The sequence below is a fragment of the Hemicordylus capensis genome, chromosome 5, assembly GCF_027244095.1.
Source record: "Hemicordylus capensis ecotype Gifberg chromosome 5, rHemCap1.1.pri, whole genome shotgun sequence".
NCBI lineage: Eukaryota > Metazoa > Chordata > Lepidosauria > Squamata > Cordylidae > Hemicordylus > Hemicordylus capensis.
In genome coordinates, this window is record NC_069661.1 from 208,782,237 (window position 1) to 208,794,696 (window position 12,460).

Sequence of the window (12,460 nt, forward strand, 5' to 3'; positions counted from 1 at the left end):
ACCCAAAATCACAATTCGGTTCAAATTAGAATCAAATTCAAACGGAATCATGTGATGCCGAACTGGTTTGGTTGAACTAACTAGCCAGTCAGGTCCATTTGACTGAACCGGTTCGAAGGTTCCATTGGCAATACTTGTAAAGGGAAATCCGGTGAGGATTCCCCTTTACAAGTAAAGGGGTGTGGGAGTCCACTGAAGGGTGGTGGGGGAATGGTGAGAAAGGTAGTCTAAGGTGCTTACCTGTGCAGCCCAGTGCAGCAGCTAGTGCCGCTGCTCCCCAGTGCAGCCTAAGCACCAGATCCCTCTTTAAGGAGGCCACCTATTCAGCAGCAGCACAGTTCCAGCCTATGGACATGCACAGAGGCCAAAACCATGCTGGAGCCATGCGGGTGGCTCCATGCGGGTGGCTGCTTAAAGAGGGATCCAGCACTTGGGTTGCACCAGGGGGGACAGCAAGTGGCAGCACCAGCAGCCACATCAGGCTGGGCTGGTAAGCACCTTAGACTAAAGCACCTTTCTCGCCACTCCCCCACCGTCCTTCGTTTTCAAACCAGTCCACTCGAACTGGGCTTGATTCAATTCAATCGCAGACTGAACCAGCCCCGGTTCAGTTTGTGATTAAGCCACCGAACCAGCCCAGTTCGCTATGAATCGGTTTAACATTGGGAGGTTAGTGCACACCCCTTTCGACCAGCTTGGTGGAGAGAAGTTACTGCGGTCATCAGGCCCATTCCATGGGCCTTTGCTACATAGCTCTCTAAGAACTTAGGAAGGCTTATAAGCAAGAATACCCAGGGCAATGCCAGCAAATGTTTGATTTGGGGAAAGCAAGAGTTTGGTCCCAGATGACATGCCTTTCCATTGCTGTCCCACAAGAACCTTCAGTGAATCACAGTAAGAAGCATCTCTTGTCCAGGAGTTGTGCTCTGTCTAGCTCTCATAAAGTTCCAATACTTCAAGTCTGTTTAGATAGTTCAGCAAAGAAAGAACAGTTAATGAGTAATCTTTGTCCACTCCAGCCCTGAGCCAATGAAGAGATGAGACTAAGCTTAAAGTCAGCATGTTATCACTGAAGGCTTCTGCAAAAGTGAGAAAAGCAAAACAAAAATGTTCCTGTTTGAAATATCAGTAGGATTTTGAACTGAGCTCAGAGCCACTGATTTACTCAGTGTATATCGACCAGGCTGCAGGAAGACTCTAAAGCGTAAGTTTCTATTTAGCGGATGGTATTTTGGGGGATAATATGTATTGGAGTGTATCGTTTCCTCTGAGTATTCATGTTTCTGGTCTTTGACTAGTATGGAATTTACATGTTACATTTTCTGAAGAGTTATAAAAATCAATGATCCGGAAGCTTTCTAAAACATGGTATCTCCTAATAAGTAATCTCTCTAGGAGAAGAACAACTTCAGGGGGAGACACGTAAGGCAAAGAAAAAGCAATGGTTGGTTTAGCATGCCATTATCCGGAACCTGACTTTTGTTATTTCAGCCCATGTTAAATCTGTGATTTCAACTGCAGCAGCACTGAGCTTTATCACACAGTTAAATATTACTGACATGACAATTACATTGGCAAGTAATTGTTTACAAATTTTAAACCTTCTAAGTGGATTGTTGCAATTAAATTCCCTGTTGCAGTTACTGATAAAACATGGTATATTTTTTAAAAAGGGTGCTTGCTGGGTATCAGTTTTATATAGGTATGACAGCTAGTGAAATGTGTTGTTTTGCCAAAGTGTCCATTTTAAAAGCAAAAAACACAAATAAAATGATCCGCTTGTATTAATAATCCATTATTAACATTGCTGTAGCACCTTGATGTCCCAGCACAGAATCTAGGCTTAGTGGCAGTAGTACTGTACAAGTGCCTGCGGTGGTAGGAGGGAAAAGGCAGAAGTAAACAAAAGCACTTGTCCAAAGTCTTAGTGCAAGTTTATTGGCAACGCTGTAATCACTGTAATTTACCCCTCAAAACAAAAAATGTAAAAACACCTTCAGTGACTCCAGTAAGAATAAGACTGGAACAGATGGTATGACTCAATCATTTGACTGAATTCTTTTAACTAAACCTTTTAACTTCTCACTTCTTTGGAAAGAGAAAACTTGGGTTTAAATTAGTTACACTATTTTATTTCCCAGCTTTCTGGACTAGTGTATTTGTGGGCAAGCTTTGAACCTAGCAGCAATCATACTGGTCTGCCAGCTGGATCTCCAGATGCATGTTGGCACATAGTTGACATTCAACAAAGGGAATGGTTTAACTGAATACACAATAGCCTAAGAGGCTGCCGATCTCTTTGCAGCTCTATTCTCTAGTTGATGTTCTTAAAATGTATTGGCAGCATATCCTCTATTTCCCCAGGGCCATTCCTAATTCCTTACACAATTCAGGCTTTTCATTGAGCATTGGAGTTTAACTTGATTTATGTCCGGGGTAAAAAAAATCCACTTGGGGGGTGGTGTCAGGATTTTGGGGCAAATTTCAACTATCTGTAACTTGCAGTACTTGCCCCTTTTAATCCCATGGTAAAGCCTATTTAAGAGAATGTCTTCATTATGAGCCCCACCGCCCATTGAGGTCGTCTGGAGAGGTCCATCTCCAGTTGCCTCCAGCTCGGCTGGTGGCCACACGGGGACGGGTCTTCTTGGTTGCTGCCCCGAGACTGTGGAAAGCACTCCCTACTGAAATACGATCCTCCCCATCCCTGACAATTTTAAAAAAGCACTTGAAAACCCACCTCTTCAGCCAAGCTTTTTCAGCTTTTTAAAGTTTTAATCTGTTTTTAATTTTTAGATTGCCTACATTGTTTTAAGATTTTTGTGTATGTTTTAATTTGTTTTATGCTATTTTTAACTGCCCAGAGATGAAGGTTTGGAGCGGTGTACAGATTTGGCAAATACATACATACATGCATACATACCTACTGTCTGGAAAAGCTTCAGATGTAAGGTCATGGAGACCCTGCATCTTCTACAGGAAGAAGACATACAGGAAAACCTCCATATTCACAGGGGTTCAATTCCCAGCTAGTGTGGTAGATACCAAAACCGTGAATACCAAGTAATTGCGGCAATGGCATCATGGGGGTTAGGTTACTAAGGGGGAAAAGCCCCCCAAACAACCAAAAACACAAGGGAAAGTGTGGGAAAGTGCCACAAAATGGTTCTTCTCCACAAAATGGCAGCCGGAAATGACCTCCGAGGTCATTTCCGACCACCCTCGACCCAGGGATACATGGGTTTAACCCTTCCTCCCCTCTGGATTTTTAACATGTATACTGAGTTTGAGTGTCCATTACCTGACTGTGGATATGCAAATCTGCAAGTGCAGGATCCACAAATATCAAGGTTCTCCTGTATATTCTCCTGCCACAAACCCCAAGTGGAAAAATCCTAGAATGTTTGCACTGGCACAGAGTTTAGAGTGGCCATGGATAGATTAGTTGTGTTGGGACATATACACCATACTAAGAGATTACTACATTGTGGAATCAGCTTCTCAAAAGTGTAATCTGACCATTTTCACATGCTTTGCCAGCTGGAAGAGCCACTACTGGTATCTAGTAAATGTGACATTCTGTAGATGTGTCTGACATTTTTAAATAAATTGTTTATTTTATCAGTGAATGCATAACTTCAGCTATATTCTAATTAGGGAGCCTGGTGTTATGTTAATGGGCGGGAAAGATTATCCCTGAAAATGACTCATTCATGGAAATCAAAGCACATAAAGGATCTCAGTTCTCACAAAGCACAGTTAATTGTTGAAAGCAGCTGCCAGATTTCTAATTTTTAAAATAAACATCAGACAACATTTTTGCTTAGTAGAAACAAACCAAAGCCTTGTGTGGTTCAAATAAAATTCTAGCATTAGCTGTAAAATTAGTCCCAAATTCAGTAAACAGGGACATTTCAAACATCTTGTACTGAACTGTGTGTAAATAACAGTTGGACCATTAATTTATTTACTGATATTTTATGTCCATTTCCTTTTCTAAGAAACAAATAGAACGTTGGCTGACCTAGTATGCATTATTTTGCCGGAGATGATCACTAACATTCTTGGCTGGCATGTTGTGCAGCCCTATGTCGATGTCAGGGACCCACCGGGATTGTTGTGCAACTTGGAAATAGCCCTAGTGATTCCCCAGAAGCAGGACCGGCCCAAGGCTCAGGGGCGCCCCAGGTTAAGCTTGCCCGGGCACCCCACACCACCCCTTCATCCACCTTCATCCCTCTTGGCCACAGTTAAATGCTGCAGAGATGGTGGGCAGGAGGGTGGGCAGGCGATGGGGAGTGTGCACCTGCCCTCCTCACCACTGCCTTGTGGAGAGGAGGGTGGGTGGGCTGCTGCTCCCCATCACCTGCCTGCCCACCCTCCTTACCACCTCAGCTGCCGCAAACGTTTGGGCACAGGCCTCAGGGAGGAGGCAGAGGGTGGCCTGAGTCAGCCTGATGTGACCCAGGTTGTTGCCACCCTTGCCAGTTTTGTGTGCTACAAAGGGATTAAGTTGGCTTAGTGGGCAGGCCAGCCCTGCCCAAAAGTGGTTTGAAGTTGTTCTGTAGCATCCCCATGGCAGTACACATTTGGGGCTGCCTTTCAAGTTGTGCAGCAGGCCTGATGATTCCCTAATAATATAGGGCTGCTCATCTTGTCAGCCGCTGTTTTCATTTACATCTAATTACTTCTCTGTTAACCTATTCATTGGTTAACAGGAAGGAAGAGCTTAAATTCTGAATATGTTGACCATCTTGAAGATAATTCTTGTACAACATACAAGAGAATGAGGCAAATTATATAGTACTAGTCTGCTTGATCCCTTATATAACATTTTAGATTAGAATACTGTGCCATAATATGCTCTGAAAAATGAATGATCAAATTAGTCTTGGATGGACGCAATATGACATTACTTTGGAAACTATTTCATAATCTATATATTTTATTCTCTAAGACATACCCATGGCTAATCCCATGCATGGCAGCTCTTGTGAGAGTTCAGAGAACTGCCGGATAGCCACGGGATGGGTGGGAGGAAGGAAAATGGCAGCTGGGGCCTGTGAAGAAAATGCTGGCCAGCCAGAACACGTGGTGGGAACACATGGTGAGGGGAGGGGGGAGGGAGAAGAAGCTGGCCAGCCAACCAGCCAGAAGAGGGGGTGAGAGAAGAAGCCTGTGGCCAGCCAGAAAGCAGAGGGCGGGTCAGCCAGCCAGAAATGGGGGGGGGCAGCCCAAAAGTGGGGGGGGAGAAGCCGGTGCCCAGCCAGCCAGAAAGTGGTGGCGGGGGGAGAAAAAGGCAGCGTGTGGGCTGGCGGAGGAAGAAGGTGGCGGTGGGTGGGTTGGCCAGCTGGAGGCGCAGGTACTCTACGCCCAGCCCAGCTAGTGTCTATAGAATTCACAAAGCAAGCATACAGTAAAGTAGCACTTCTTGACTGTTACAATGATTTGGAGGGGAGGTCATTTATCTATCCCTCCCACAGCGGAAGTGCACAAGTAAAGAGAGCACTGCTAATTAATATTGTCTAGAGACATGGAGTTACATTTTGAAGTAAAGTAGATTATTTAGGAAATAATCAGAGCGATAGGAAAAGCCTACATGCCTAGATTCTTGCTGCATCAGGGAAGGAAGGAGGAAGAGGAGATCTGTCTCTCAGGTGAGATAATGAAACCTGGGACTATCAGGTTTAACAAAAGGAGAGTAGATAAAGCGTAGTCAGAGAGGGAATGCTCTTACTGGCTATCTGTACCCCTAATGTCCCTAGTGGTCAATAAAGTTGCTGGTGATAAGAGTCGATGCCATCTTTCTTTCTTTCTTTCTTTCTTTCTTTCTCTCTCTCTCTCTCTCTCTCTCTCTCTCTCTCTCTCTCCCTCCCTCCCTCCCTCCCTCCCTCCCTCCCTCTTTCTGGATTTACTCCACTTTTTCACTGTGAGAAATGCAACTAATGCGGGCTCAGTATATAAATCCTGCTTAATTACTTGTTATGTATAATGCTGAATTGCTCCTTAGCGGATATTTGTCAGGCTGATTATGCCTTGTGTATGAAACTTAATGATCAGTCCTAACAAACACTGCTGAATAAATACTAATAAGCACAGGGCAGACCAACCACCATATTGTTGCCCACACTATCCATACGGAGTGCACTGCAGATGTAGCCACTTAAGAACAGATGGGACCATGTAGACAGATGACAGCACAAGTGTGCTACCTTTAAAAAAGGATATCGTGCTAAGTTCAATTGCCCCTAGAAGCAGGACCTTTCAATATGGAACTAATCACACAATTTGTTCCTCCAAGCAGCTGTATCCATGGGAATGCCCCACATGGAAGGTTTTAGAGAATATGGGTAGCCCTATGGAATGTCTATTGTTGCAGGCAGACATACCAACTTGTTTTATTTGTCATTTTCTTTGTCATTTTAGGTCCCTGTTGACATTTGGCTTAACTTGTTAACAACTCTTATCATATTAAGGACTCTATGGCATCGGAGATGAATGTAATAGGGCATTCCCAGCTACCTGCAGCTGATGAATTTTCTCTTTCCGAAGGTCCTAATTTGTTTGGTAAGTCAGAAAATACACTGGCCGACATCCTAACTAAAGCTGTGCGTGTGAAGCCAAACAAGGCACAAAGAGTGATAACGTCCCTGTTTCTGAAGTGCAGGGGATTGTACAGAGCGGGGGGATTTTCACCAATCTCCCCTTCCCCTGGAAGTGTTCTGTGCAATGCACAGCTATGTCCCTGAGAACAGCATGACCCTCAGGGCTATAATTTTGTGCTTCACAGAAGTAACTCCAGGAGGAAGAGAGATCAATGAAAATTGCGCCCTCACCCAAGCCCCTGTGCTTTGGGGAAAGGGGCGCTATTACTCTGTGTGTGTGTGTGCCCTTTTTGGCTGCACCAGCACAGCTTTAGTTAGGATGCCCATCACTTTTGATAATTCAATCCATGAGATGGACAAAAATGCTGACATTTTTCTAATTATGATCTGTGTGCTCTATGCTGTTTCTCAGGTTCTTTTTGTTTGCTGTGCTGAGAGAGAGAAAAGCTATTTCTCAAAATTATTTAACAACAAGAAAATAAGACAGGTTAGCTCACTGTTTGGTATCATGCCACATCTGGCACAAAATTCAACATCTCCCCCCCCCCCCCCCAGATAACAAACAGGCAAGAGACAGACTTCAAGATCAAAAGAATACCAAGCAACAATTAAACTGCAACTAAATATAAACATAAAAAATCCTGAGATAAAATAGGTAAACTGAATGCATGGCTTTTTCTCTCCCCGCTAACTAGAGATGCATCAGTGAGGCCACTCTTACCATAAATGAATAGTGATATGAAGAGAAAGGCCATTTCATGCAGCTCTGTTCCAAACAAGAGAATAATTTGTAGGATGCTGCTTTATTGATTTTGAGTTGAAGTAATGTCTGATTATCATTTATCCGGGGTACAAAAGCATAATACACAGTGTTCTGCTGAGCTGTACACAATTTTTCTTGTATAACAGAGCAGGCAACTGAGCCCTGGAAACTCCAGGCATATCTAAAAGCTGAATGCTGCACACCATGGGCTGCGTGCAATTGTCAGTGGTGCTGTCCTGTTCCTGGTTGGGTGCTTTTACAACTAGTTAGAGCAGATGCATACCACCACTACCACCACCACCATCACCATAGCTACAGAGCCATCAGTCTATGTGGCACCTTGCAAAAAATAGAGAGATCTCTGCCCCCAAGCAACGTACAATTTAAAACAGACATTGCAAATAAAGTAATAGGGAGGACTGAATGTGGGGAAATGCAGTTCCACATAGTTAATACTTAATTACACTTGGGAATGAGGATCAAGGGGATAAACTCTTAAACCACTGGGTATCTAACCAATAAGTCTTAAACAATTTAACCTAGTCTTAAACAATTAAAGGAAACTAGCTGACCTGGCGCAGAACATCTATGCTCCTAGTTTTCCTTGTCTTCCCCCCATCCCTTCAGGCATTCTTCCCCCCTCCCTGCACTTCAGCCCCAGTTCGTTCTCCCCGCCTCCCTTCAGCCTCGGCTGCAACTTAATCTTGGCAGCTGGCCCGCCGGCCTAGCGGCCGCTTCCTCTTGCCTGGCAGCGCTTTCTCTCGCTGCCCAGTGGCCCCACCACTTCCTCTCACCAGGCAACGCTTCCTCTTGCCACCTGGTAGCTGACCTGGCCAGCGCTTCGCTTCCTCTCGGTGGGCGGAGCTTTCTCTCACCGCCCGGTGGTGCTACTGCCTTTCGTTGACCACTTACCTTCCTCTCCTCCTCCCCTCACTCATGAAATCCTGAGAGAGCTGCCACACATGGAATTAGCCACGGGTATGTCTTAGTGAATTATATATAGAGATACTTTTCATACAACATACAACTAACCATCACCAGAGACGTTACAAGACAAATGGATTAGTTGGATCATATCTATTTGATACAGTTAGCCAAAATAATGAGAAGAGGCAATCTGAACCTTCAATTGCTCAAAATAATAACAATACATAGGGATTGATCATGAATAAATACATAGAGATTGAACATTCCTTCTGAAGTATCTGGGACTGATAGATTTACTAAGCTCCAAACCTGACAGTAGACTAGCAAAGGAAAATTGTCCCATTTTATCTGGCTTGGAATTTGTCAAGCCTTATATAGTGTTATCACTGTGGATTTCAGGACACAGATTTGTTCCGTGTGGCATAGTGTAAACAAATATATATTTATTCATTAAAAAGCTGTGTGAACCTGAAAAACTGCAGGAAAAGGATTGCACACTCTAGAGTGTGCCTTCTCAGATAAAATTATCCAGATCCTAACAAACTGTACTGCAAATTTGACAGAGAGATTCTCAAATTCCCCCCGCACCCTCCAAACTGACTTCTCATAACAGAGTTAATCAGTAAACTATATAACCTCTGGCTTACTCTTTCCTTGGCTGGTCTTGAAGGAAGTTTTTGTTTTCACTTGTGAGTTATTCAGATCTTAAGAAACAGGAGAGAACCATGTTAGAAAGGCACTGGTGTTCTGGAATTTTCTTGTAAATAATCCCTGTAAAGGTAGGATATTTTCCCAACTTGCTTGTGGTTTGTAGTAGTAAACACGAGATAAGTCAAGGGCAACCTGGGACAGAAATGTTGCCTCAGATCTGAAATCTCATGTGGTACATTGCTGAGGAAGGGACAGAAAAGAGCATTGTTCTCCCTTCCTCACCAGTATACAGGAAGGGGAAAGGTTTTCTTTGTTTGGCATAGTATATTTTGTTGCATTCACTGTTCCCCCCCCCCCCCCTTTTATTAAGCTTTCTTTTTTGTTTTTAGGATGTCCTTTCTGTGTTTTTGTGTTTGGCATTTTCTCACCCCTTTGGTGTATATATTCTGTGTCTTGTGTAACTATTAACAACAACTGTCCATGATTCTTCTTGCTTCCTCACTCCCTCCATCCCAATTCTTTATTTTTCCACCTCCCCACAAACTCCCAGTTTTATTAGCCATACCTTGTTGATTGACAGGAGGAGAGCTTGCTTTGGAACTTTCTTCTAACATTCCATGGCTGCAAAGCAGAAGACCTCTTTGCTTCTTCAGGGACAGTTTTGCCCCACCCACCCCCGCAAAAAAAAACCCATTTGGGGGCAATGAAAAGCTAGAGGTTGTTAAATATTATTTCTAGACAGAAGTGTCTACATCCCAAAAGTGGCAGCCACGCCCAACACATCTTTTCTGCTCCACCTAACCAAAGCTCCTCCTATCTGTTCTACCTCAGCTCCACCCATCAAGGTCCTCCTATCAGTAATAATAGTTAAACTAGCTGATCCCGCACAGAGCATCTGTGCGGCAATACACTCCCCCCACCTTCTGCCCTACTCCCCCCCCCAGCCTTCAGCCCCAGTTTGCTCTCCCCCCAAGCCTTCTGCCCCAGTCCCCTCCCCCCAAGCCTTCTGCCCCAGCTTACTCCCTCCTCCGTTTCCCCCCCCCTCTCTTTTTCTCACTCTCATTTGTGCTCCCACCCCCCTCCACTTTTTAGCCTGCTTGTGTTTTCCCTGCTGGCTGTTGCCGCCACCTTCTTCCTCCAGTCCCTGGTGTTGGGCGGCCAAGCGTTCAGCCGGCTCCTTCCTGCATGGCCCTAGCTCTAGAGAGCATCTTCCAATTCCGAAGCGGACAGCCATTTGTCTCTGCCCAGCCAGGCTCCGCCACTTTCTCTCCCCTCAGCTTCCCCCTCCCTTCTGCCCCAGTCCGTTCAGTTCTCCTCTCCACTTGCCCACTTTCCTTCCTTCCCTTCTCTCCCCAAGCGGACACTTCCCTACGTGGCCAACCACTGCCCAGCCAATCCGGCGCCTCCCTCCACCACCCAGCCAATCCACTGGGTTGCCGGGACGCATCCCTACAGAGGCACGTCTATGAGAATTTATATAATAGATGTCAGTTTGTTTGCTCGTGCTTGTGCTTCTGTCTATGCCACCATTTATCTCGATGACTTGGTATAGTTTCACTTTGGTGTGTGTGTGTGTGTGTGTAGTTTGTGGTGTGAATAATGAGTGCTTGAATAATGGGTGAAAAGGTTGGGTCTCATTTATGATATTCTGGCTCTTGTTTGGTTTTAGCCAATTCGTAACCTCATTTCTGGAAAAAGTAACTAAGCAGGGGCATCACAAAAGGTGAGAGGGCTGGAGCCCCTCTGATCGCTTTCTTTCTTTCTTTCTTTCTTTCTTTCTTTCTTTCTTTCTTTCTTTCTAAATTTATACCCCACCCTTCATTATGAAAATCCCAAGGTGGCTCACAATAAATTTTTAAAACAATATTATAAAGAAGACACATTAAAACATTGAGCTAAAAAATATAAAGACAAATCTGATTTTAAAAAATTAAAACACAAGCATAAAAACAGTACAAAATACAAGAAGCAGGAGTGGAGACAATCATATAAAAGCCTAGGTAAAAAGCCATGTTTGGACATGCTTTCTAAAAACTGTGGTGGAGACTGAGGAGCGGATACCCACCGGGAGAGCATTCCAGAGTCTGGGGGCAGCAACAGAGAAGGCTCTGTCCCGAGCACATGACAACCTAGTCGCCCTCATTGTCAGCACCCGGAGCAGAGCCCCCTCAGATGACCTCGTCAAGCGGGCAGCAACCCTTGAGATCAGATGGTCCCTCAGGTATCCCGGGCCCAAACTGTTACCCTTGTAATCTAAGTTATGTGTGATACAGGGAGAGTGAGAGAGAATAAGAATGTTCCATGTACAGGTGAAGGATCTAGTCTTAGGACCAAATTCAGGGGTGTAGTTATAACTGAACAAGGGAGGACACATGCCTTTGACAGTGATTATAGTAGGTATGTATGTTTAAAAAATGTTTTTGAGCTAGTGGAATGCATGCACACAAGTGTGTGTGTGTGTGTGTGTGTGTGATATTATTTTTGTAGGAGCGAGAGAACAGACATTCTGAGAACATTTTGTTTTTCAGCATGTCCATATAGTTCTTCTGCAGCAAAAATGGGTCCGGAGAAAAAAAGACACAGGGCCCAAGGGCCCATCTTCACTCCTTTTCCCAGGGACTACTTCAACCTTGTTATGCCCAGATCAAACTACCAGTTATTTTAAGGACAAGTTGTTGATTTTTATTAATTACAAAAAATATTCATATGCTGCTTTTCAACCAAAAAAAGCTCAAAAAAGGAAGCTTATGGTCAAGAAAAAGGGGTTGTTTAACCCCTAACAACTCTAGATATTAAATATGCATGTCCTAACATTTCTTTTGACTGAATATATTAAAGTGCACAGTAAACTAATTTCAGACAAATATGCTGCAACAAATGTTTAGGACTGAGATGTAACATTACACTTTTAACGGCAATTAAGAGCAACCCTTTGACCTCTTTGTTGTTGTTGTTGTTGTTATATCTATCTATCTATCTATCTATCTATCTATCTATCTATCTACCTATCCATCTATCTATCTGTCTGTCTGTCTTATTTTTATACTGCCTGATATGTAAATCTCTAGGCTGTGTACAGATGCCAACATTAAAATCACAGGTTAAAATACATAAAACACAATAAAAACAATGTAAAATTACTAGAATTATTAAAATTCTAATTAAAAGCTTGAGATAACAGGAAAGTCTTGAGGGTTTTCCTGAAAATAAACAGAGAAGGAGATGCTCTTATTTCATCAGGGAACATATTCCAAAGCCCTGGGGCAGCCACAGAGAAAGCCCGGTCCCGAGTTACCACCAGATGAGCTGGTGGCAACTGTAACCAGACCTCTCCAGAAGGTGAGAGGGCTCATGACAAAGGAGGTGCTCTCTTAAATAACCTGGTCCCAAGCTGTTAAGGGCTTTATAGGTAATAACCAGCACTTTGTATTTCACAAAATTATGGAGTAATTTCATCATTTAACAACTGCAGAATAAGTAGCCCAAGGATTTTGTTATAACTGCCTTTAGGCTT

General features: G+C 43.8%; 1 protein-coding gene across 4 annotated transcripts in view; it reads left to right on the plus strand.

Annotated features, from left to right (window-relative positions):
• Positions 1 to 935: 935 nt before the first annotated feature.
• The window catches only part of NR1H4 (nuclear receptor subfamily 1 group H member 4), a 66,848-nt gene continuing 55,323 nt past the window's right edge, over positions 936 to 12,460 (plus strand). Inside the window, exons 1-2 of one of the 4 annotated variants that reach the window (XM_053251354.1) lie at positions 936 to 1,204; positions 6,427 to 6,567. In XM_053251354.1, the coding sequence (XP_053107329.1) occupies positions 6,483 to 6,567 (85 nt within the window). In that variant the 5' untranslated portion in view covers positions 936 to 1,204; positions 6,427 to 6,482. The remainder of the gene's footprint in view (positions 1,205 to 6,426; positions 6,568 to 12,460) is intronic. The other 3 variants (XM_053251353.1, XM_053251352.1, XM_053251351.1) reach the window with 3 other exon arrangements.